Source organism: Mchenga conophoros, linkage group LG17, assembly GCF_057382185.1.
Source record: "Mchenga conophoros isolate Kocher_MC1m ecotype Shallow Benthic linkage group LG17, M_conophoros_male_GT1.1, whole genome shotgun sequence".
NCBI classification, from domain to species: Eukaryota; Metazoa; Chordata; class Actinopteri; order Cichliformes; family Cichlidae; genus Mchenga; species Mchenga conophoros.
Window position 1 is genome coordinate 6,379,581 of NC_140542.1, and position 23,601 is coordinate 6,403,181.

General features: G+C 41.2%; 2 protein-coding genes and 2 long non-coding RNA genes across 11 annotated transcripts in view; 2 read left to right on the forward strand and 2 right to left on the reverse strand.

Annotated features, from left to right (window-relative positions):
• dnajc6 (DnaJ (Hsp40) homolog, subfamily C, member 6) overlaps nt 1-725 on the reverse strand; it is a 33,089-nt gene extending 32,364 nt beyond the window's left edge. For all 4 annotated transcript variants that reach the window (XM_085252341.1, XM_085252339.1, XM_085252340.1 and 1 more), the window contains exon 1: nt 527-725. In XM_085252341.1, coding sequence (XP_085108467.1) covers nt 527-725 — 199 coding nt within the window. The remainder of the gene's footprint in view (nt 1-526) is intronic.
• A 274-nt stretch (nt 726-999) lies between these two features.
• On the forward strand, nt 1,000-13,219 carry LOC146554979 (uncharacterized). Of its 4 annotated transcripts, XR_014889233.1 has the most exons (4): nt 1,000-1,138; nt 1,986-3,096; nt 7,464-7,535; nt 12,347-13,219. It is a non-coding gene; the product is annotated as an uncharacterized LOC146554979 (long non-coding RNA). The 4 variants fall into 4 exon arrangements; XR_014889231.1 differs by having other exon boundaries at nt 1,986-7,535; nt 12,088-13,219; XR_014889232.1 differs by having other exon boundaries at nt 1,986-7,535.
• On the reverse strand, nt 7,968-15,041 carry ak4 (adenylate kinase 4). Of its 2 annotated transcripts, none has more exons than XM_085252343.1 (6): nt 14,779-15,041; nt 14,549-14,700; nt 13,740-13,859; nt 11,457-11,629; nt 10,565-10,683; nt 7,968-9,977 (listed from the first exon to the last, which is right to left on the reverse strand). In XM_085252343.1, the coding sequence occupies exons 2-6, from the start codon at nt 14,688-14,690 to the stop codon at nt 9,851-9,853; spliced, it is 681 nt and encodes a 226-aa protein (XP_085108469.1). In that variant the 5' UTR covers nt 14,691-14,700; nt 14,779-15,041; the 3' UTR covers nt 7,968-9,850. The 2 variants fall into 2 exon arrangements, with proteins under 2 accessions (XP_085108469.1, XP_085108468.1); XM_085252342.1 differs by having other exon boundaries at nt 14,549-14,703.
• A 399-nt stretch (nt 15,042-15,440) lies between these two features.
• Nucleotides 15,441-18,135, forward strand: LOC146554981 (uncharacterized). Its single transcript, XR_014889234.1, has 2 exons — nt 15,441-16,115; nt 16,756-18,135. It is a non-coding gene; the product is annotated as an uncharacterized LOC146554981 (long non-coding RNA).
• The last annotated feature ends 5,466 nt before the right edge of the window (nt 18,136-23,601 follow it).

Consider the following 23,601-nt stretch of genomic DNA (forward strand, 5'->3'; position numbering starts at 1 on the left):
ACAGTTGCGGTAGAATTTTGGTCTTAAAGCCCATGTGCAAAGTAAATAAACCATGAAATATGGTCTACGTAGCAGATAGCACCCAAATATAGCAATAAAATTACTTTGCATAGACTTTTCCCGTAATTTTAATAGAAAAAATTTGATAAGTGTTTAAAAAATTCAGAACACATTTTTGGATACAGTAAACATCTGAATCTATAGAAGCCTGTTTGAAGTTGATAGGGACAGATAGGTCATGCAAGAAGAGTGAGGCGTATTTACAAATTCATATATGACATATATGTTTACATCTATTTTACAGTAGCAGCTCAGTACAGTCTCTTAGGTGGGGTCTGGGATTTTAGGATTCCTCTGTAGGCTACTTTCACTTATGTTAGCCATTATGTTGTCCACTGCTACCAAGACAATTACAGGCCGCGGTAACACTCAGTAAAGTCAAAACACCTTCATTAAAGCCCTTTCCGCGTCCACGAAGGCTCCAAACGCCATTCGTAAAGCAGCCGGAGGCGGTAGGGGCTCTTACCTGAGCTGTCCATGGTACTGCAGTCCTCCTCTCTCAGCGGGCCCGCCTTCGGTCCGAGGGTGGCCGCTATGGAGCCTCCAAGTGTGCCGCCGCTGCTCCCTCTGCCGATGCTGAAGCTATCCCCTCCGCTATCGACCAGCTGCAAAGATTCATATCCATCGTAACTGCTCTTTTTCTTGTAGGCCCCCAGCAAGCTCATACCCAAAGGAAACAAAAGAAGGGAAATTAAACACAAAAGAACCCCAGAAGACGTAGAAAGCGACGCCGTCACCGCCGCTGCTGCCCGAGCTGCTACTGCTGCTAGTGCCTCCTCCTCTGCTGCTGCTGCTGGGTGCACCACATGTCCGGGGATGAGAGGGTGGCCGCTCTCCTCTGTTTGTGATAGAAAACCGGGTGGTCTCTCTCTCTCTTTCTCTCTCCCTCTCTCTCTCTCCTCTATTGCGTCCTCCTTTTCTCAGCAGCGCATTCTACTACGACGATTGTGCTACTGCTGTAGTCCCCGACTGAGTACAAGGGAAATCCACCCCAACTCACTCACAGTCGTCCTGCGTTAAAGCTGCACTCACACTCTCTAATAGGCTGGTTGAGACTAGAAGCATTCGTTTAAATCTGGTAAGTAATATCCCAAATCTTTCACTTGTTATATCATTAATGCAAAATATTAGGACAATTGTAAAGAACTGCACTTACTTCCAGTGTTTATACTGGATTAAATCATATTAAATGTCCCAAAATAGTTCAAAATGCATGTCAAGGTATAACAGAGTCCATGTTTTTAAGTGACTTGTTTTGGTCAAAACTAATAAAGAACCCAAAGGTATTAAAATTTACAATAAGACAGCAAAATATGGACTTAAAATGGACTCACATAATCAACAGATGATTTGAACAGTGGCTTCTTTTCTCCCAGTAAATCAGTTCATTTTTAAGTGATGAAGGGTACAAAACTGTTGGATTTCCACAATCAAATGATGAATCGTGCTTACAATGACATGTGCATAGTAGAGGCAGAGATTTGAATGGTCTGAGGTGTGTGTGTAGATGAATTATTGATTTAAATGATAATGCTCCCAGTGTTGCAATTGAACACCTGAATTTATTTAGAGCCGCTTTTGTTTGTGTAAATAAGGTCCAGATTAGAAGTCTGGGACCGTAACTGAGAACAGTTTTCATTTGACTCCTGCACTAAAAATGAACAGGGACTCCTGGCTCTGTCAGAATGAATAAGAGCAGGGGCACAATAGTGCCATGCTTTGCCACAAAAAGGAAACTCTTCCTCATAAAGATTTTCTTTTCTTTTTTCATTTATTCTTTTTTTGGACCAACTTGGATTTTAATAGCCATTAAAATTAGGCAGATTTGTCTCTTAGCTCCAAATTTGTCCGTTTCATTTTTGTGTTATGACCCCAAGTCTGTGTAGGACAAAGCACTGACCAGTGATGGCATGCTTCCTTCCTAGGCCTTGTCCCCTGGCAACAAAAACCATGCATGGTTCTGAAAAGAGGACATGAGCCTGGGAAACCCTTTTAGGAAAACAGACGGGAGCTCAAAGCGCAGCGGGAACGGAATGTCCAAAAGGGAAGAATGATACCCCGGCCATAACCGGATGCAACGTGCTGCTCCTGCATTGTTGCAAAGGAGCTTCCAGTCTAGTTCCGAACCGTGCCTTCCAGTATTTAGCCAGTGATGCCCTGCATGTTGAGCACACAGCAAGCAGGTGCAGTATGAGCTCTTTGCTTTGTCATTACACATGAACTTAAATACATATCATCTCGTTGTGTTTGTCTTTTTGTCTGTTCTGTATTCAGATCTGTATTTTATAATATATAATATAATCTGTAAAAAAGTTTTCTGGCTTTTTTTAAAAAAAACTCACTTAAATTCAAATTTTAAACTGATTATATGTGTGTGTGTGTGTGTGTGTGTGTGTGTGTGTGTGTGTGTGTGTGTGTGTGTGTGTGTGTGTGTGTGTGTGTGTGTGTGTGTGTACATGTTTAGACACCTTTGTGAGGACAGACAAATGACATGCTACTATATTTGTGGGGACCAACATGGGGACTAAATGTCTGTTCCCACGATTTTGAAGGCATTTTTCAGACTCTAAATTTGGTTTTAATGTCAAGGTTACAATTAGGCAAAAAATTATGACCACCTCCCTAATAGTATGTTGGTCCCCCTTTCCTGCCAAAACAGCCCTGACCCGTTGACTCCACTAGACCGCTGAAGGTGTGGTATCTGGCTCCCAGATGTTAGCAACAGATCCTTTAAGCCCAATAAATGGTAAATGGTAAATGGCCTGTATTTATATAGCGCTTTACTAGTCCCTAAGGACCCCAAAGCGCTTTACATATCCAGTCATCCACCCATTCACACAATAAGTTGTGACAAGGGGCTTCCATTGATTGAACTTGTTTGTCCAGCACATCCCAAAGATGCTCGACTGGATTGAGATCTGGGGAATTTGGAGGCCAACTCAACACCTCAAACTCCTCAAACCATTCCTGAGATATTTTTTACTTTGTGGGAAGGCCTTCTTCCCATAGTGCATCCTGGTGCCAGGTGTTCCCCAGGTAAGCAGCAAGCACAAACCCAGCCATCTACATGATGTAATAGAAAATATGATTCATAAGACCAGACCACTTTCTTCCATTTCTCTGTGGTCCAGTTCTGTGTCCATTGTACAGTGACGTACAGGGGTCAGCATGGGTACCCTGATTGGTCTGCAGCTATGCAGCCCCTTACGCAACAAACTGTGATGCACTGAGTACTCTGACACTAAAGTGAGCTACAGTAGCTCATCTATTGAATACATGGGCCAACCTTTTTGCTGTGACGTGACAGTGCTAACCACCGCACCACCATACACCTCTTATATTGTTTTCCATTAAATTTTAAATGACATGGGAGAAGCCGCTATTATGACCTTCTGGGAATTCATTTCTATTTCCACTGTACTGCTATATGGCAACTGCTGTAACGTGAAAAGAAGCTGTATCACAGTTTATAATGGTTTTACCATTACCCTCAAAGGTAGTTTGAAGATTAATCATTATCCCTATAACAGTTAAAGCAGAATCCAGGAATCTGCTGCATCAGCTGCACGACTCTGCTGATAAATCAGGTAGCAGACCTGAATCAACTGCTGAGCCGCTGTTGCATCAGTTCTTACATGTCTGAGTAAATATTGTCGCTGCTGGAGTGTGCATTGCTGTAGCTTTCATCAGCACTGTCATGAAAATCTACAGAATGATGCTGCCTGTTTATCTGACTTTCTCTTCACTTAACCATAAAAAGCCTTAAAGCCCTTGTGCATACAATTTATACTGAGCCATAATGAAACCATTTACGCCTGTTTGCATTAAACAAGTCCTCTAAATCCTGAGGGGTGACTATAACATCCTGGTGCGAAAGGTGAAGCAGTGGTTAAACATCAATCCACGCCAAGTCCTGTAATCCGCTCACGTGGTGTGCATGACGTTTGGTGATGTAAAGGTACGCTATTGGATCAAAACAGAGGAGCCTTCCTCTCAACAAGAGCGAGCCCTCGGTGATAAATATGGTGCATGTGATGGAAAATACATAGCACCCTTTCCTCCTACAGCATTATTTAACATCGGTGCTCTGTTTCTTGAAATTTGTCCTGCGAGACTGAATTGAGGACGGGACATACAGGATGTGCTTTTAACTGATTTCCTGAAATGCAGTTATGGTCGAAATCACCTGCCAATAGAAAAATCTAAATACTACTAAAAAAGAAAAGTGCCAGTCCTCGTGACGTGAGCCAGTCACCTCAGGTCGATGCCACTACGAGCAAAGTAACAATAGCTGTGATTTTCTTGCAGAAGGGACACGATGTCTTATATGCAAAGGGGGGAGGGAAAAATCGTTGCCCCTGACAGAAATAACCCAAATGATGTCATTCATCCTAATCGTGAGCGCATCTTGCAAAATATAGGCCAACTGCACAGAAACAAGTGTATTTTAATTTGTTTAACTCTAATCAATCCTTCTCTTATGCTAACTGGGAGGAAACATTTCTCCTTGGAAGCGAAATCTGTCCACCGAGCAGGGATGAACTGTCAGGGAAGTGGCCACAATCTCCGGAGGTAGATATTATGTAACATCCACACACGGATCGTGATGCTCTCCGCTTCTCTTCCTGCTTTGAGGCAGAGCCCGAGACGATAAATTGTAATTCTCATAAACTCAATCAAAGAGTGCGAATAGAAAATCCAGCGGATGACTTTACCTTTCTGAGCGCCTTCTACCATCCTCCCGGGAGCGCCGTCTTGTGCCGAGGTGGTGATGCGCTTTGCGCTCTGCTCACAGACACCGACCTTTGATTTGTCATTCGCTGCCAGTCAAAGGTCAGTGCGTTAAAAACGCCCCGTGAGACCTGCTGTCATGTAACAACTCCCCGGTAACTCCAGGTTAACCCGTAAAAAATGACAGAAACAACAGGAGGCTACGGCATCATCATATAATCACATTTTGGAACATGATCAACAAACAAAGTCCCGCGATGGCGATTGGTAGATCTGTAGAAGATGTGGATGAGTTAAAGACGAGGCGGTGGTGGGAGCGTGGATGTTCGTGAATTTGTACAGTAGAAACTGCGCCGCTCAGCGCAACCTGCCTGAACTGAAGGGGGAAAACCCGGAGTGGACTGCACGGAGAAGCGAAGGGCAAGGACAATGTTTCCGTACCACACAAAGATGCGTTCAATAATTGTAAAAATCTGCATAATTCATAAATTCATAAAGCAGATTAAAAAAACAAAACAAAAAAACCCCGCAATAGTCACGAGTCAGCTAAACGACACTAAAATGCAAGACATGCTTCAGATTTGGCACACATTGCAATCAGTGGCGGCCCTAGCGTGTTTGGCGCCCTGGGTGAACACACCCTCTGGCGCCCCCTCCCCTCCCCCACCACCACACTCTCTCTCTCTCTCTCTCTCTCTCTCTCACACACACACACACACACACACACACACACATTAAGGATTGTCCATTGACATAAAATTGGTGTCGGAACCATACTGAATTTCACCAGAGAAACATACACACACACATATGAAGAGAGAGAGAGAGGCATAGTATGCAAACGGCTACCAAACAGCCATCATAATTTGTCATACAATGAGAACAGAACAAATCAACAATTGACAATGACTAATTAATATTAAAATCTGTAACATAATGTATTGTTTGTGTTAGGATGCCTGGGTCGTTGACCCAGGGTTTTTGAGTTTACGATATTATTTATACTGTCTAGTTTTTGGTTTCTTTGAGTTCTGTCTTATGGCTTATGTCTCTGTCTTCTTTAGTTGCTCTGTCTCCCCTATCACCTGCATCCCCTTGTCTAGTTCGCGTCTATGTGTATCTTAAGTTCCTATATCCCCTTGTTCAGTCAGTGTTTGTCTGCCCTGTTCACACGTCTGTTCCCTTTGTAGTGCCTGCATATGAGTCTGTGTCTTTGTTCAGTCTGTGTTATGTGTTTCCTGTTTTACTTTGAAAGTCCATGTCTGATGTTAATGTGTCGGGTTTTGCTTCCTCTTGTCTCGTTAGGCCTGATTTGCCCCAGCTGTGTTTCCCTCCTGTTACCCATTCCCTGATTGCTCCCTCTGTGTATTTAAGCCCAGTGTTTCTCTGTGTCTGTGTCGCGATCTACTGTTTTCTTAGCTGTGTGTTCTGTCATTTCTCTAGTTTAAGTTTGTTTTGAGTTTTTTTTTAGTTTTGTTATATTTTGAGTATTAAATTAAAGCCTTTTTTGAGTTCACGTCTGTCTCCGGAGTCTGCACCTTGGGTCCTATTCCTGCCTGCACACAGCCACACCTAACAGTTTGGAGTTTAGTCTGTTACTGTTGCTATTTTAACCATTTCTTCTTGGAGCAACTGTAACCCACATAATTTCTTTAGGCATTAATAAAGTATTCTGATTCTGATTGTTTCAGGATGACCTGCCATTATCCAATGACACATTTGCTTACCTGCATCTTCTCCTCCTCTTCTTTTCTATTTTTTCTAAACTGAGCACCTGATGGATTTGAACTTTTCTTATCCATCTTCCATTGGTTTTAATTTTGCACTCCAGTATGAACACAAATCCCCCACATCGAGGATCACCACAACATAACCTAGCACACCTACACCTTAGTTCACAGATTCACTTTGTCTAAGGTTTATTTCTGGGATTTCACACAACCCAGGATTCAGATCATGAATACATAATGGGCTTGGATTTACATCATTATGAATGAAATGTGCTCTATTTGGAAGCAGCAGGGCCCCTCCCCTTTCGACGGGCTGTGTGTGAGACTTTAAATCATCAAACTGTAAAATATAAATTTTAAATTGTTATTGATCCCTTTATCCCTGGTCCTAAAGTGCATATTTATTTTCTTACTCTTCTTATATATATTGTTTGTTTACTTGCACTGCTGTAACTGGAGCCTCGTCGTCTCGTCTCTATATTCTGTACTGTAGCGGAGTTGACAATAAAGTTTTACTTTGACTTCAGCAGCGAGCAGGCGCACCGAGGGCTCTCGCGCTCACTTTTCGCGTACAGAATTTCGAAAAAACATCGGTGCAAATTATAAGTCTGTATCATAATGTCTGGTGTTTTCGTGTTTGTTGGTTTGTTTTTATTTTGCGAGTTGGTTATTGGATGCTGCTCCAGCCAGCCAGAGAATCCCCCGCCGCCCCGCCCTCTCCTCCCTCCTCCCAAGCAGCAGGCGCGCCCTTACTCCCAGCAAATGGGCGATAGAAAACCGATCAGTGCCTATGCCATTCCCAATATACACTGGCATGACGTCGGGGCAGCATGAATACGAGCAATTTTTATTTTATTTTTTTTTGCCGATGCCCGTGATGCCGCCCCGGGCAACAATAATAATAATAATAATAATCCTCGTGTTTGGTTTGGTTTGTTGCAGGTGAGAACATTGTTCATCATCCAAATCTGAATCAGGTGTTCACAGTCGACCCTGCTGCGCCTCCCGTCGAAGGTAAACACAGCAGATGAGACGGTAATCCGCGACAGTGGAGAAGGCCTTTCACCCAAGCTCTAATTCACGTGGGGTTGATTCACAGATCAGAGGGGATTAGACACGATGGGAGGACAGAGATAGTATTCCTAAGCATGCTCGTGTGGTTTCAGTGTGTGTTAGCGTTGGTCTTTTAAATATGCCCTGCAGCTGGCACACATTTAGATTTTGGCGTTTTGCTTTCCTCAGAGGATTTGAGAGATACAAGATTCACACATTTATATTTTCTAGAAAGAAAGACAGACAAGAAGGAAGAGACACTACCACAGTATAGACAGAAGCGTGCACTGTATTTAAGTCCTAGGAGTAGCTATTGCATAAGTTGTTGTGGTCACACAACCCTCTTTATTAAGTAGAGAAACAGTTTAAAGAACGCACTGTACACACAAGGTGTGTGTTTGTACACCCATTATTGTCATTCATTTAATTATCTCCTAGGTCTGTTACACAATATTGCATGAGCTTAAGAAACGTATCTAGTTGTGCACAAGTGCATGTTGCCAAGCAAGTACTGGCTTAATCGCAGAGAAAAACAATGAAAGCTGACTGAATGAATGAAAGCTGGAAAAACAGATTTAACATGCCTAACATGTTTTGACAACACTTTATGAACACAGGGCAAAAACCCATTGCCACATCCATTCATTTAAGAAGCATTCAGTCCTACACAGCACAATCTAAACCCACTTCCCTCTAAGAGTCTGGATTTGTCCTACATTAGCAAACATGTATCAGTTTATTTTGCTCCTTCCCCAGGCTCTGTTGCACTCTCATGTTTACTTCCTCTTTGGTCTTCTGGTTACAATATGAGAGTCAACTCATAATACTTTTAAATCAAATGTACAACATACCCATACAATCAAAACACAGATAATGGAAGAAAAAAAATTACAAACCTGGGATGTAAAACAAAGAGAAGCTCATGGGAAATGTGCTGCAGTGAATAAAACAGGTGCTAATTTACATACAAGTTTTTAAAATGGTTGGACAGCACTAACAGAGCTACATCAAATATTTTAGAAACATATTTGATGATGGATGTGTTTTAGTTATTAGTGTGGCTAAATTACTGTCTTAGTCATCATTTCATAAGCTATTCTGTTTTGTGAATAATCACTGCGACTTTCAAACAATCACATGAAACAAAAAAAGCTACAAAGCAAAGTCTGCAAAGACCTACTATATTTTGTTCACCCTGCAGCACTGATTTATACATTCAAACAATCCAGACATGAGAACATCTTTGCATCTATGACCATATCAGAATCATAAAAGTATTTAGCTGAACAATCACTGCAAAATCATTGCAGCATACCAAAAATATCACATTTTGGTGATCAGAATCTCAAGGCAACCTTATGGCATGTTTTAAGGAATGTAACAATACTGAAGGCACTGATCTTCATCCCAGTGCCGCTGAGTCACTGTACAGGATTCTTGTACAAGTCCAAAGATGACTGCAGACCAAAGTTAACAGCATTTCAGCAAAAAAGATTAGCAGTTTGTTACAGCTTGCACTGTCTGTGTAACTGATGGCTATAGTGTACAATCACAAATACATTTAAATAAAAAACTGTTCTGTATGTAACAGATGACTTTGCATGTAGCACACAGGCTTTAACAGGTTTCTAGTGTATAAGAAAAAAAATGACTCAAATGATGTTTTCATATAAGGGGCGATGATGAACATTACTATTGCTCAGTTAAAGCAATGGCATGAGAATATTTACTCTTCGTGTGTGTTTTCTAGGCAATAATGTGGTGATATTTTATGTTGTGATTTATATTTAAAAAACTGTAAGTGTTTTTAATCATGTGAGTATTATTTTCCCCCATCGTTTTTTGGTTTTACTATAAAAAAAATCAGACATTAGTGTTTACTTTTTGCATATTGGCTCATTCAGTGGTTGGACCGGAGCAACTGAAGATCAAAATTCATGTGTGATAAACTGATTAATGAAAGTGTTGTGCAGAATTTGGATGTTTAAGCATTTTGGTTTTTAGCACACTTGAACGATCTTGAATGTTTTACTGTCAGGATTCTGAATCTGAATTTGTCACAATCTTCATTCTATAAGTCTTTGAAAATTGTCATACAATCTTTCATTTGGAAAACTGGACAGTCAATGAGAAACATGTGTGTCAGTGACCTGGTCCATTGTTCTAAAGTTCACTCTTAATGGCCAAACCGAAAGCTGACACCAGGCCAGTACATAAAGGCACCACTGCACTTCTTCCCCCCCTTCCCCTTGGTTTTTTGTTCATTCGGGGTAGACTCATGGTGTCTGAGCTTGGCAGGTATCTGATGGCTGTGTGTGCATCTTGGTGCTGAGGAGAGAATTGATATAAGGCCAAATCCGGTCTGTCTCTGTACCGGAAAATGAGTGCAGGATTCCTTGTGACCTGAGTGAAGAAATAGGAGAACTAATGAGAGGAAAAGCGGGTTGTGGGTACAGTTCTTACATTATCTGGAGGCTGTACCACAAAATGGACAATTTAGAACAGATGCATCAAGTGTATTGACTTTTCTATTAGCTTATTTCCTACACTCCCCACATTTCAACTGAACTGACAATAATTTGAGAGTTGGCCATGTCATGCTAACTGTGACTAATGCAAACTTGACAATGCAGAGATGAAGTAGGGTAATAAGAAGTCACTTATTTCTAGCTCTGTGACCAAACATTCACACACATGCAACTGTAATCTCCAAAAGTTGATTCTGTTCATCTGGACGTAGCGTTTTTAGTGGGAGAAACGTTTCAAGATGTCCAGATGAACAGAATCAACTTTTGGAGATTTACATACCTGGATGATTGAGCATGCATCAAGACATACATGTAATGTTCAAACCCAAGCTGTATTACTTGTATTAAATTATCATACTTTATATTTCCTCTAGAAGCTATTTAAATATGACTATGATTAAACAAATGTCAAAAATAACAAAATATAAAGTAAGATCAAATGAAGTGCAAGTATTTACTGACTTGTACAAATCAATTACGGGTTTTGCCACATCTTTGTAATGTCTCAGTCTGGCCATCAGAGCCTGCGGCTTGTCGTCATCGTGCTGAATCAGTGGCTCTCCTGTGATGTCATCCTTACCCTGAAGAAGGCAATGCAAGGTTACAACAACGCAGCAAAGGCAAACACAACACAAATCAGTGAAATGACATTTGCAAATGGGATTGAAGCACAGTACAATGCACTAATTAGCAAACAACAGTGCATTTGCCTCCGCATGCTGCATTACGTCCACAATATGCAGTCAACATGATACCCATATATTGATCTTAAGGAGCTTACTTTCAGGAATATTATAGTCGACATAAGATAAAAGTATGGCAATCTGATTCCATTGTAATTAGTTCATGCTTACATGCAGTTGTTTTAAGAACATTTTAACCATAAGAAATACTCCGTAAAAACAACAATATCATATTTGTGAATCGCTAATGTGCACTGGAGTCTTCATATCTTCACGTCACACCACTATGAGTCACACAATGTTAAATATTGCATATTTAAGATAATGATAAGTCAGTTATATATAAGATAAGATAGTTGTAATTATGTGCTAACTGGGACTTTGGAAACTTAAAAAAAAACTAAAGAAAACCAATCACAAAGCTGTGGTGGTGGTGGTGGTGGTGGTGGTGCGGGAGTGTGGCAACAATCATCCCCCTCATCTGGTTTCAGCCTTTCATTTTGGCAGGTTTCCACCCTGTAGAAGAAAGGCACTAAATCCCTAACAGCTTAAAAAAAACCCACAATGACACAAAACCCGTCGGGAAGAAACATCCACACAAAAAATAAAAACCTAAATTCCAAACTATTTCAAACTTTGTGGCTATGCTGCCACTTCCAGGCTGCTGACACCTGCACTCGGGGAGGGTTGAAGCCCATGTTGTAGACTCTGCCGCTGGCTGGATGGATCCAGCGGTCGCTCAGTCTCTCCTTGAGAGTCTCATAGGGGATGTTTAGGCTGATAACCAAGTCTAGCTGATACAAATTGTTGAGGGCCAAAGCCTGTCCGAGTGTGCGGGGGAAACCTAGGCACAGTCAGGGAGAGGGAAGGGAAAACATGAGTCATCGAGTGGTCAACCAGGAAAAACCAATGTTACACACTGAGTTAGCTAAAAGACTAAAAAGTGAATGTGCACTTTTGAAGGCATGATCACAGCTCAGTCAATAGCATGAGTAAGAAACAATGTACACGTGAAATATTCTGTTTTACAGTTTCAGATGCTGTTATTTCCTCTTGCTAATATCACCAGCTGGCAGAAGATGTTTACAGTTTTCCTGTGGAATGGCTTGCAGTCATGATATTATATCAGGATTTTGCACTTGTGAATGAATGGGGTGAAAAAACCCCGAAGCTTTCAGTTACACGGCTTTTATCAAGCACCAGCAGAAATGACAAGCCAGCGCCTTTCATTCATGCTGCCAATGCCTGTGTCTAACTGCTGCACCTCCAATCACTATGCTTTCAAACTTCTGATGTTTGCAGACAACATGACCCTTATTGGGGCCATCTCAGGTGGGGATGAGTCTGCCTACAGGGGGGAACTGACAGTCTGACAGCCTGATGTAGAGACAACAACCTGGAACTAAACGGTGTCAAAGCAGTGGAGACAACTGCGGGCTTCAGGAGGGGCTCAGCCCCTATTTTATGCCATGTTTTTGTTATGACACTTGCACATTAAAAATTTGTTTTGGGTGCTTTGATCTTTATCTGGAAACTTCTTCCTTTCTCTTTTTTTACTCAGAAACCACAAGCCAAGAAACCTACGAAACACAAGGAATCGATACAAAGTTTTTCAAGGACGTACAATGGCAGAAGTCAAATCTACAAATGGATTCTGTATTTCTAGTTCTGTTGGCTATGACAATGCACTTTTTTTACAGTTGACCTTAAATGTTACATTACACAGTGTCCCTGGTTTGTACCTTTCCTCTGTGTCCAAGAACTGACAGTTCTCGAACACTCCTGTTCTTTTGTTTGGTTAATAATGCACCGTTACAACTCTAACCACCAGGGTTAGAGCTGCCATGCCAGAGCCCACAAATGAATCACAGAAAAGCACTAAATCAAAGATTGCAACACAGAAAGAGACACAAAATACTGAAGACATGCCGAAGACTGGGAGTCTATAGTGCATGTATGTAGCTAGGTAAATGAAAGCATGACATGAACTTTGAATGGTAAAAACCAAATATCCAGTTGGCACCAGCAACACAGACTATCAAAGGCATGATAGAGGCATGATCGAGGAAATGCAGGCGTGTATGTCTGTCTGTGTGTGTGTGCGTGTGTGTGTGTGTGTGTGTGTGTGTGTGTGTGTGTGTGTGTGTAACCTTGATTTGCTTTCCCTCTTGCTCAATTATTTGTTTAGTGATCATGCTTCAAGGTTTGAATTGGTTTAACACCCACTAGCTTGTTTCGTCAATGTTTTCCATTTCTCTTGATGGCAGTGGCTAATATTAAACCTTGAAAAAGACACGGTAACCTGCAAAGTCAGCGCTTTATTCATGTAACAAGTTCTTCCAAAAGTATGAATATCCTGTATAAAGACTGCTATTAATGACTAACTGATGAAAAGTATGTGATTATTAGCATATGATTAGAATATCATAAAAAAGTGATCTTTTTTTTTGGGGGGGGGGGGGGGGGGGGGTGAAAGGTAATGGAACAATGCTATTGCCTGTAAAGGCAAAATCAGTACCTTAAAAGTCTGTGAAGGTTCTTCATCCAGGTCATCAGACCATAAAACTTTATTACTCACACATGTAGAATAGTGAGGAGAGTATTTTTTTAATCCCCTCAGATTTAAATAAAGCCAAAGCATATGACTCTTTGTGGTTAATTTTTGAAAATGCAGAAGTGTGTCTTTGCTTTCTTTCTTCTTTTTTCTCTCTCTAGCTTTCAGTGTCAGGATTTGAGGGGTGGCACCAAGTGGTGGCCAATCAGATTTGAAAGATAGCTGGCAGTTCCTAACACTGCCATGAGGCTGCATCATGAAAACATCCCTCCCAACCTCACTACAAACAATAAAGACAGAGTAGTGGGGCAGGGTGCTATATGTAAGTGTTAATGAAAAAGTAAAGCAAAGAAAAGAAAGAAGCATTCACTGTAACAAAAAACAACCCAGTTCTTCTTACCATCCAGCAGCCAGCTGTGACCGCTCAGCTGTTCCAGTCTGGGCAGCATCAATCTGGTCATCACATGGTCAGGCACCAGCATGCTTCTCTCTACATAGGTCTTCACCAGCAAGCATGCCTCTGATACACAACAGACAGGTGAAAACAGACAACATGTGTCCGTTTGTGATTCCAGATTCTGAAGTTCTTAAACAAAACAGGACAGGGCTTGTTGTGTCAGTGTGGAGGTTTATTTATTTATTTATTTTCCTGAAACATGGCAGCAAGGTTTTCTTAAGGCACATGTGTTTTTACTTAAGCCCTCCATAGTGAACTAAACCTTATTGTCAGTGTGAGCTTGGCACATGCTGGGAATTAAACTGACTGTGCTTTTGTAGCCACAATGAGGAAGTGCAGAGAGACACATGCACGCAAAAACCAAAAAAAAAGAAAGAAAGACAGAAAGAAAGAAAGAAAGAAACGGTTTTAGGCTGTTTGGAGAAACTGCTGGAGTTAGTGCTCTGGGTGAATTTGACTGAAATCAGATACAGTTGATAGTAACAATAAATGTCTTGCGCGGTGCAGTTTGGATAGAGGGCTAAAAGTTTACAGTGAAACAACTGTGGACACAAACAAATGCGCACAACTTCCTCCTGCAACCTTAGCAGGATTGGTATTTTTGCTATTTTTGCATTCGCGGGAGAAGGGGAGTCGTGAATTTAAGATATGCAGCGAAGAAAATTAAGAGTTGCATCAACTTTTCCCTCTGCGCGCGGTTTCTTCCTGTTTACACCACAGTATTGCCGTTTGGGTTGCTGTGCATATCCTACCTGTTTTTGCCGCTATGCCCTCTCGTAGAAAATGACCACTGGACAGATACTGCAGGCCAAAACTGTGCGCAATCCTCTGGGATATCGTTCCTTTCCCTGATCCCGGTGGACCCATGATAGCAGCTCGGAATAACTTGGCCATATCTTAAAAGCTACTGTGAAAACAAAAATTCTAAGATGCTCAGATGTCACTTCTGCAGGTTGTGCGTCAGAGACAGAGATAGGCTCACCTTTTAATTAAATTCCTCATCAGTTGCAAGCATGAGCAATCAAATAGATCTAAGGTTAGGGCGGTTTAAAAAAAAAAAAACTGCCAATGTAAATTTCAGCCTATCTCTGGAGACTGTGGATCTTTACGCAGACAGAGCCCACTTTCTGCGCACAGTGGGACTATCCTGCTCTCAGACTCGGATCAAGTCGAAACACCCTTTTTTCTTCAGGCTCTCTTATGGATACGTTACGCTACGCCTTCGTCTTTAAGACTAGCGATTTGTCTGCAAATGAATGAGGGAGTCTCCAGAACGCCCTATTTTACTGCGCACATTCATCCAGAAAAAATGCGGATGAGAGAACGTCGCAGGGTAAACTGGTTACTGTAGTTTTCTTTAAATATACAGCCCACAAACATATGTAGACTAATGGGTCACTCTAAGACAGAGAGGGGAAAGTTTACATTAATTTTATTATTATATTTAACAACGGCATAGAAAAGAAATACTGCTGTTCTATCCATCCATCTATCTGCCAATCTATCATAGCCCCGTGTTAAAATAATAATATTTACCTCACGTAGGCGGTACAAATACATCAAAATAAAATAAAATAAAAAAACAAGGAAAAAAGGAAAAAGATTATTTAAAAAATAAAATAATTATTGTCGGTCTTAAAAAAAATAAAAATAAAAAGTGGGTTTATTTGTATTACACAGTTAATTGCTTCGCAGTGGGAAGGTCACTTTAAACCAATGGTGAGAGTTCTGCTTTAAAATCGTGCTCGTTACCCCGCTAATCATTAAAAGTAGTTGGTTATGCTTGGATTTCACCACTTGTTGACAGCATTTTCAGCCGATCGGAGCCTTTACAACGCCGCTTAATTTCTCACGCTTTCGCACTGCTGGCATGAGGCGCAGAAACAAGCAAACGAGACGCCGTCATTCCGCGAAACATTTGCGCACGGGTGGAATCTAGGGAGTACTTGTTGCGAGCCATACAGCGGAGGCAGCGTCCCGGAGCTGTCAAATACTGCGCACAACCTTGAGTCTTCAGTGGAATAACCAGACTAATCCATCAGACCAGCAGCTCAGAAGATTAACCTTTTTTTCCTTCCTTTTAATTTTATTCTATTTTATTATTTTTAATTTTTTAGCTTCGGAAAAGTAGTTTTTGTCCGCGAAACCGGAAACCTGATTTTAAAATCACGATCTTTTTTTCTCTCGCTTTTTTTGTCACATGGCTTTGGAGAATTCAATAACAACAAAAAATGGCGACAATCACGTTGCTCTGTGTGGTCTTGCTGCGTCATTAAAAATATTCATGTAAACACGGGGCGTTAAACAGGGGGATTGCAGGTAAGCGAGCTCGTTGTTCGTCACACGTTAAATACGAGTTGGATGCAATTAAAAAGAAATGATTATATTTAGATTCCACAGCATGCTGATTGTTTTTGCCCAGAAAAGGGGTGTGTGTGCAACGCTGGGCGTTAACGTTTGGCTGCACAATATTCACTGCGAACGTTGCACTTATGTGTAAATATATATATGTGTGTTTTTGCATCAAGTCGCTTTTTCACGTGCATATTTACGCTAGTAAAAACAAGCGTGCATGTTTGCGTGACCTGACGTAAATAACAGTGTTGTTTCTCTTTGGCCAACTTTTAATTTTTTTCTTCTTTGAGGGGAGAAGGCAACGACAAGCTTCGACAGTGTTTATTCCTCTTTAGTTCGCTTTACTGTCTTTACTCCTGGCCTCCCTGCTGCCTTCACTGTTAGTGGGTTATAAGCCATTCCTCGACTATTTACATTAAGGGTTTACGCAATATGGACGCGCTTTCATCACAGGGAATGTTTTTATAGTCACTACCAACAGCAGACGTCGCTCCGAGCCTGACACCGCTGCTCTGTCTAGTTGTTACACATGTTGCTTTGCTGTCCACGTCTGACACGGCCATTTTTATTTATTTTGTATTTATCTATTTATTTTTGGCTATAGTGCCCCTGTGCAGTGGGGCTAATGGAGTTGTTTACATGAAGTACGGAGGGCGGGCAGACGACGAGGAGGAGGAGCAGCTACGGCCAGCGACGCGACGCGACCGGACTGCTCGAGAGGCTTCTCGCGCCGCGCGCGCGGGGGAGGGAGGGGGAAGGGGAGGAACCCGCGAGGAGAATCATAACAAGTCTGACATCACTCGGCCTTGTGCTGGTACGAATAGCCTATGTACAGTAGGCAGTTTGTGTCGAAGAAGTCATGGCGGGAAGGCGGTGAGGGAGTGCAGTGTTGTTGTTTCAAGATGGGAAACGTTAGCTAGCCTTTGTGTGTGGCAAATGGAAACAAAGATGAAAAACCCGAGTGGTTTTGTTTTTTTTATGTGGAACGAGGACTACGACTAACTAAGCGGATCAAACCGCATGCGCAGTCTTGTGCATGATTAATTGCCCCCGCCCCCTTTTCAAGGCAGGTAAAACCCCTGTGAAAAAAAATCGTCTTTCCTTCTTTTCACAGCTTTCCACCGAGGCACCCGTGACTCTCACTGTGCAGCTCTCATACCTGAGCAAGGAAAAAAGGGTGTAGAAACATTATTAGGATATAGCTTAATGCATAGCAGAGTCTGCCTTTTAAAAGCATCGATAAGTGAGGGGCATTAGTTTGATTGTGCAGGTGGTAAAAAACAAAAAAGCCTGAATAAACTGACACACTACTGTAGCATCATCTGGCTCTCAGATGGATTTCATACAGAAGACGCCTGGATGAGGAGGATCCTGTGACTGTAACTGTCTGCAACTTTACACATGGTCCAGATATTTGTTTCTCTTAAACATATAGGTTGTTTTGTTTGCTTTTCCCCCCTCCCTCTGTCTGACTTTATTATTTTACCAGTTTTCTCATGTTTAGAGAGCTGAAGACCATTGGTGTAAAGGACACTTTATAAATATCACATGTTGCGTTACATGGTTGTTAGTGTGTAAATGAAAGGTTATTTCAAGTGATTCATTTGTAAGCAAAAGAAATTTGCAAAACTTGCTTTGCATGAGGAGAAAACGAGCTGCAAAAAATGCAAATGGAATGTTATCTTTGCACCTGCTGACCTACAGCAAGGATTTTATTGGTGGATGACAAAGTGGAGTGAAGTCTTGGACTGCTAGATTTGACAGGCTGCCCTGGTTCAGTTATCACAGTGCTGATGCTGTCCCCATCGAAGGTACAGTACTGTGATAACTGAAGGATGGCTGCCAACTTGACACTAGTGCAGTGGTCAAAGTGGCACATTCGGCTAACGAGGCAGAAGAACCAAAGAGAAGGTGGACAAGTGTGGGTATGTAAACGGCATTTGTTGTGATATGCTGAGTAATAAAGTTTGTAAAGGATGTCCAAGTGTCTGTGTGTGTTTTCATTTCCAAAATAACATCCACAGGTTGAATCTAACAGCACATTTGTAACAGTGTTCAGCACTTCAGCAAAAAGCCACAGAGCCAAAATCTGTAGTTTAGGATCGTCCTCGCTGAGTTATTTTCCCCAGCAGTACAATATTTATAATCTATCTCAACTTTTCAAAGGTCAGTAAATATTTAATCTTTATATCTAACAACACAAAAGCAGTTGAGTTCAGATGGATGATTTTGGTTCTTTATAGGTTTTTTATCTCTTGCGTGAGAGCCCACTGAACATTATTATCAAATATTGAAAAGCACGTTAGATAAGAATGCAAGCATCGTTGACCCAAACCAACTTCATTTGTATTTTGTTTAGTTCTTTTATTTTTTAACCATTTGTGGCCCTTGTTCGTCATTGGCAGAATCAGCTCTGTTTTTTCTCATTGTTCTTCTGGGACAAAAGTAAACGTAATCTTTACTTTTGAAGAAAAGAAACATTTACAAAAATCAGAGGGCAGAACCATCCCAGGCATGACGCAGTGAATTCCTTAGAAGCAAACAGACGCATTGTACTTACTTAACACACCCAACACAAATGAATCCTGCAGTTTAGCCTTCTTCTGGAATTCATAAGCACAAACTCAGTTTATGGAGGTTCTCCTAACTATGACCATAAAGGTCTAATAAGCATTTAAAACACTGGAAGCATGAATGCCTCATATTCACCACCTTAAATATGAACGAGCTTTGCATTGCTCGATCATTTGAGAGTGATTAAAAATAACTGCTCAAGTAGAAGAAGCTGTATTTGGTCCCGATCTGGAAACGCTGGTGGCAACTAGTTTCACATTGCTGCCAACAGGGGTCGCTACAGATCCATTATTAGTAGTCGTATTACTAGTATTATTATAGCGCTTTGTGGTGTGGTTGAAGCAGAAGCACACAAATGTTTCTGTGTTGTGTAATCCGTTTGTGAACCCTTATAAAGTAAAGAACTGCTGCTGAATTCCTCTGGACTAAAGCCGAGTTCACTTCTAGTGACTCATGGAAGACGTGAAATGACATGAAAGTGTGGGGTTTTGTTGTTGTTTTGTTTTTGCTCAGTCATCCAGTTTTGCTAATAGAGGGAGACTACTCCTTCCTTCCATTATACTGCGTGAATAACAACACAACGGCTTTGAGCGAGCATCCATTTTAGTACGAACTACCGAGTTGTTGTTTTGGTGACTCAGTTTGCGCACAGTTGCGCTGTAATCTGCGATCTATCGATGCCAGTTCGCTCCAAAAAATGAATCGCACTTCGTTTTTTTTCGGAACGTACTATTTTGAATAATGCAAGCACTGTTTGAGTCATGTCTGATAAACCGCGGGGTCACTCTGCACCTGTCCTTCGTATGTAAAGGGTACATGCTGCCGCTGAAGCTGCGGAAAGCCCCTGAAGAGTCATGATACTTATTTTGTTTTTCTCTCACGTTAACCTCAATCTGCTAAATCCCGCCTCGAGTCGCGTGTTTTTCTCACTCGGAGCTATACGTGCTGCATTGTGGCAAGGCTGTGTTTTGATAACAAAATACGCAACAACGAAAAAACCAAAACAAAAAAAACATTTAAAGTCGCTTTCGAGACGAGGACAGCGTCTTCCCATGACCCTCCACCATGAGGGAATTTCTCCTCATACTTCCTTTAATGTGTGGCAGTAATTGCGCTTGCTTGGATGTGCCGAGGGAATTCCCTCCCCTTCATATGAGCCACATACTTTAAAAAAGACGTCTTTCAGGAGTTTTCCTTTCTCCCTTTGTTGTTGCAGGAAGAAATGCTTTTCTTCTTCTTCTTTCTTCTTTTTATCAACTCTGATCCCCATCTCAGACAGTGTTGCATCAGTAGTTCAGGTAACTCACAGCTGATAACTGCTGCTGTGAAGCCAACTCTCACAGTTTCATTAATGTGAGAGGAAAAGGTCGAGATAAGCCTACTTTGGCTACGCTTTCTGCTGCTGCATTTTTAGCATTCATGTGCACTAGAGCAACATTTGATGTCCTGTAAATGCAATTGCACAGTGGCAGAGAAAAGGACATTAAAGAAACTGCTGGACATTATGAACAATGCTGGGCATCCTCTGCACACGGCCATAAACAATCAGAAGAGTCTGTTCAGTGACAGGTTGCTTCTCCCCAAGACAAGAACGAACAGACTTAAAAACTCCTTTGTCCCACACGCCATCAGACTGTTTAACTCCTCTCTGGAGGGGAGAGGGAGGGGAAACAGGAGGACAAAGGAGGAGGGAACAACTAAGCTGTAGTGCCTCTTCACCTCACTGTACAATACCTTGTGCAATACTTTTTGTAAATAGTCAACAGTGCAATAGACTCAATACTTGAAATGTGCAATTCACTTGTATTTTTATTTTTTATTCCTATTTATTCTATTTATCCCCTTTGTATATTTTATTTATATTTGTCTCTGTATTTATATATATGTGTGTGTGTGTGTGTGTGTGTGTGTGTGTGTGTGTGTGTGTGTGTGTGTGTGTGTGTGTATATATAACAGTTCTGTAACTGTAACTTCGGTCGTTGCTGTGCTTTTTTTGGAAGTCGAATTTCCCAGAGGAACCCACCCGAGGGATTAATAAAGTTCTATCTTATCTTATCTCTTATTCTAGCCACACAAGTGGAGCTTTGTGCTGTGAATAAACCATAAAAATATGTCTCCATAGGACAAACTATATCATTACTCGCTTAAACTCTCCTTATAGCTGCAAATGCATTTCTACATTTGTGTTTGTGAGTTCTAAACCCATTATAAATGCTACACAGAGGGGCTTAAAGTCAGTGTCTGTGTTTACAGGGACACTCGTGACAGTGCAGTTTAAAAATTCTGAAACACATATCAGTATCTGCACACAATCACCCAGCATTGCTGTTTGATCCTTTGTCTGCACTCAGCAGGGAAACTCCATTTTTCTCTGAGCGCTGATATCACCCAGAGACGATGACTCGCTGATTCTTAGCTCTAAGAAGACAGTTAGTCACACATTTCTGCACACTTCCTGGATTCTGTACCTTCCAAGGAAGCCTTTCTCACTAGTTACAATTGTAGGACACATGATTTTAGATGTAAACCATGTTTGAGTTGCTCTTTGTGTAATCACAGAGCTGGTGTACATGCCGGCTGCCAGTCAGATGATTGCAGCTACACCTGAAGGAAAACAGATAAGGGGAAGTGCTTGCAAAGGGAATGAAGTGACATCCATAGCTTGCAGGTATTTCTTTGGTATGGGAATGCACAGACAGAGAGGCCGTGAACAAACCACAATCAAAAGAACACAGCATTCGGCCCCTTGGTGTTAGTTACAAGAAAAAACTGGGATATTAACGCATGCAATATTCTGGAAACACAATCTGAAAATAGCGGTCTAGAAGAAAGTGCCACCTACAGAAAGGCAAAGATTGAATGATAAGCCTCGCCGTCTGTACCACAGCAGTTGGTGAACTTGTACTTTACATAGCTTACTGTACATCTCAGCTTTTCTGCTGAAGTCAGGATGTTCTCCAGTGCTCACATCAAGTTTCAGCTAAAGGTGACTAAACTCAAATATAGCTAATCACAAGCAATGCAGACGAGAAATCTGGCAATATGAGTAGCAGGAGTGATGGAAACTAAGCCTCTGACACATGCACTGAAAGTGGGCTTTACAGTGAAATGAATGAATTCAAGAGATCAGTGATTCTCAGAACGCCAAGCTTTTGGTTTTCTTTTTTCTACTTTCTTTGTTGTTGTTGAGGGATTTAACTCTAAAATGAACACTGAGTGCTCATCATGGACCTTGAATCCAGGACTCAGTGAAGGGGATTGGGGCAGTCTCCTTATTGTGTTCTTAAGGGTTTTTATTATTATTATTATAGTGTCATTTATAGTATTTAAGTTCAGAGTTGAACTGAGAATATTAAGGGGGTATAATAAAGTATTTTTGAGCAAAGTGTCATCAACTGAGTTATGAAATCAAAAACATCAGTGTTGATACACTTCTATTAATTCTCCTCCTCTTTGCCGTCCTCCTCCTCCTCCTCCTCCTCCTTCTTCTTTCAGCTGTTCCTGTAATGGCTGCCACAGCAGATTGTCTGTCTCCATCTTAGCCTTCATCCTTTTATCACACCAACTGTTTGCATGTCCTCCTTCCATGTACATCCACGAATCTTCTCTGTGATGCCCTTTTCTTTAACTCCTGCCTGGCAAATCAATCTTCTCCACACCCCCAAATCATCTCAACCTTGCCTCTCTAACATCCTTATAATGTATTAATTTCTTATCCTGTCCATCCTGCTCACTCTGGGTAAAAATTTTAACATCTTCATCATTGCCACTGCCTCCAATCATTACATCACTGCAGGGTCCCACAACCATCTTGTAAACCTTCCTTTTTTTTCTCTAGCTGCTATCCTTCTTTTTACATATCACCCAACACTCATCTCCACTGGCTTCACCTCTCTTGTGCACTCTGTTCCTTTGAATGAATAAATAAATAAATAAATAAATTTTTATTTATATAGCACCTTTCAAGACAGAATCACAAAGTGCTGCACATAAGATTACAAGTCATAAAAAGATTTAAAAAGAGAAAATAAAACAGGCATAAAATTAACCAAAAGCAGTTTTAAAAAGGTAAGTTTTGAGTTGTTTTTTAAAAACAGCTACTGAGTCCACAGTTCTTAATGCTTGGGGGAGAGAGTTCCACAGTCTAGGGGCCACAGTGGCAAAAGCTCTATCACCCTTAGTCCTCCTCTTAGTGTTTTTTATAGCAAGTAAGCCCTGATCAGATGACCTCAAAGACCTGCTAGGGACATAGGGCTGTAGCAGATCAAAGATGTAGGCAGGTGCAGTCCGTGCACAGCTCTGTAGGTCAAGACCAGGATCTTAAAATCAACTCTAAATTTAACAGGAAGCCAGTGTAACTGAGATAATAACGGTGTCACAATGGTCAACCTCAGTTATTTAATCTTATCCACCTTCACTTACACCACATCATGCATTTTCACTGTTACACCTGTCTCCTTCTCATTCACTACATTTCACAAGTAAATACTTTATGTATTTACTCTGCTTCTATTTGTACTTTAGCGCCATTACGTGCTTTTGTAGTAACTTAGATTTTTGTTTCATTAGAGACCAGTCAGAGTTTTTCGAGAAAAAAACACACTGTTGAATATCAAACCAGCATTTTGATTGGCCCCTTAAAGGTGTGTCTCAGCTAAATGACCATTTTGGGGAATAATTAGTTAAAAGTCTACCTTATTATTTTTTTTAAAAAAAAGTGTGTGTGTGTGTGTGTGTGTGTGTGTGTGTGTGTGTGTAGGGGGTGGGCACAGCTTCAGCTAGTTAGCTAGCTAGTTAGTTGTAGGTAGTTCCATCTGCTCTAATTGCTGGAGCACAGCAGTTACAAGTGATGAATAATGAGTTTGAATACTTTAAT

Coding starts and splice junctions, on each gene's coding strand:
- ak4 (XM_085252343.1), bottom strand. CDS start 14,690: ATGGCCAAGTTATTCCGAGCTGCTATCATGGGTCCACCGGGATCAGGG. Junction 11,630..13,739: donor TCACAGCTGGCTGCTGGATG/GTAAGAAGAACT, acceptor GACTGTGCCTAG/GTTTCCCCCGCACACTCGGA. Junction 9,978..10,564: donor CCCGTAATTGATTTGTACAA/GTCAGTAAATAC, acceptor TTCTTCACTCAG/GTCACAAGGAATCCTGCACT.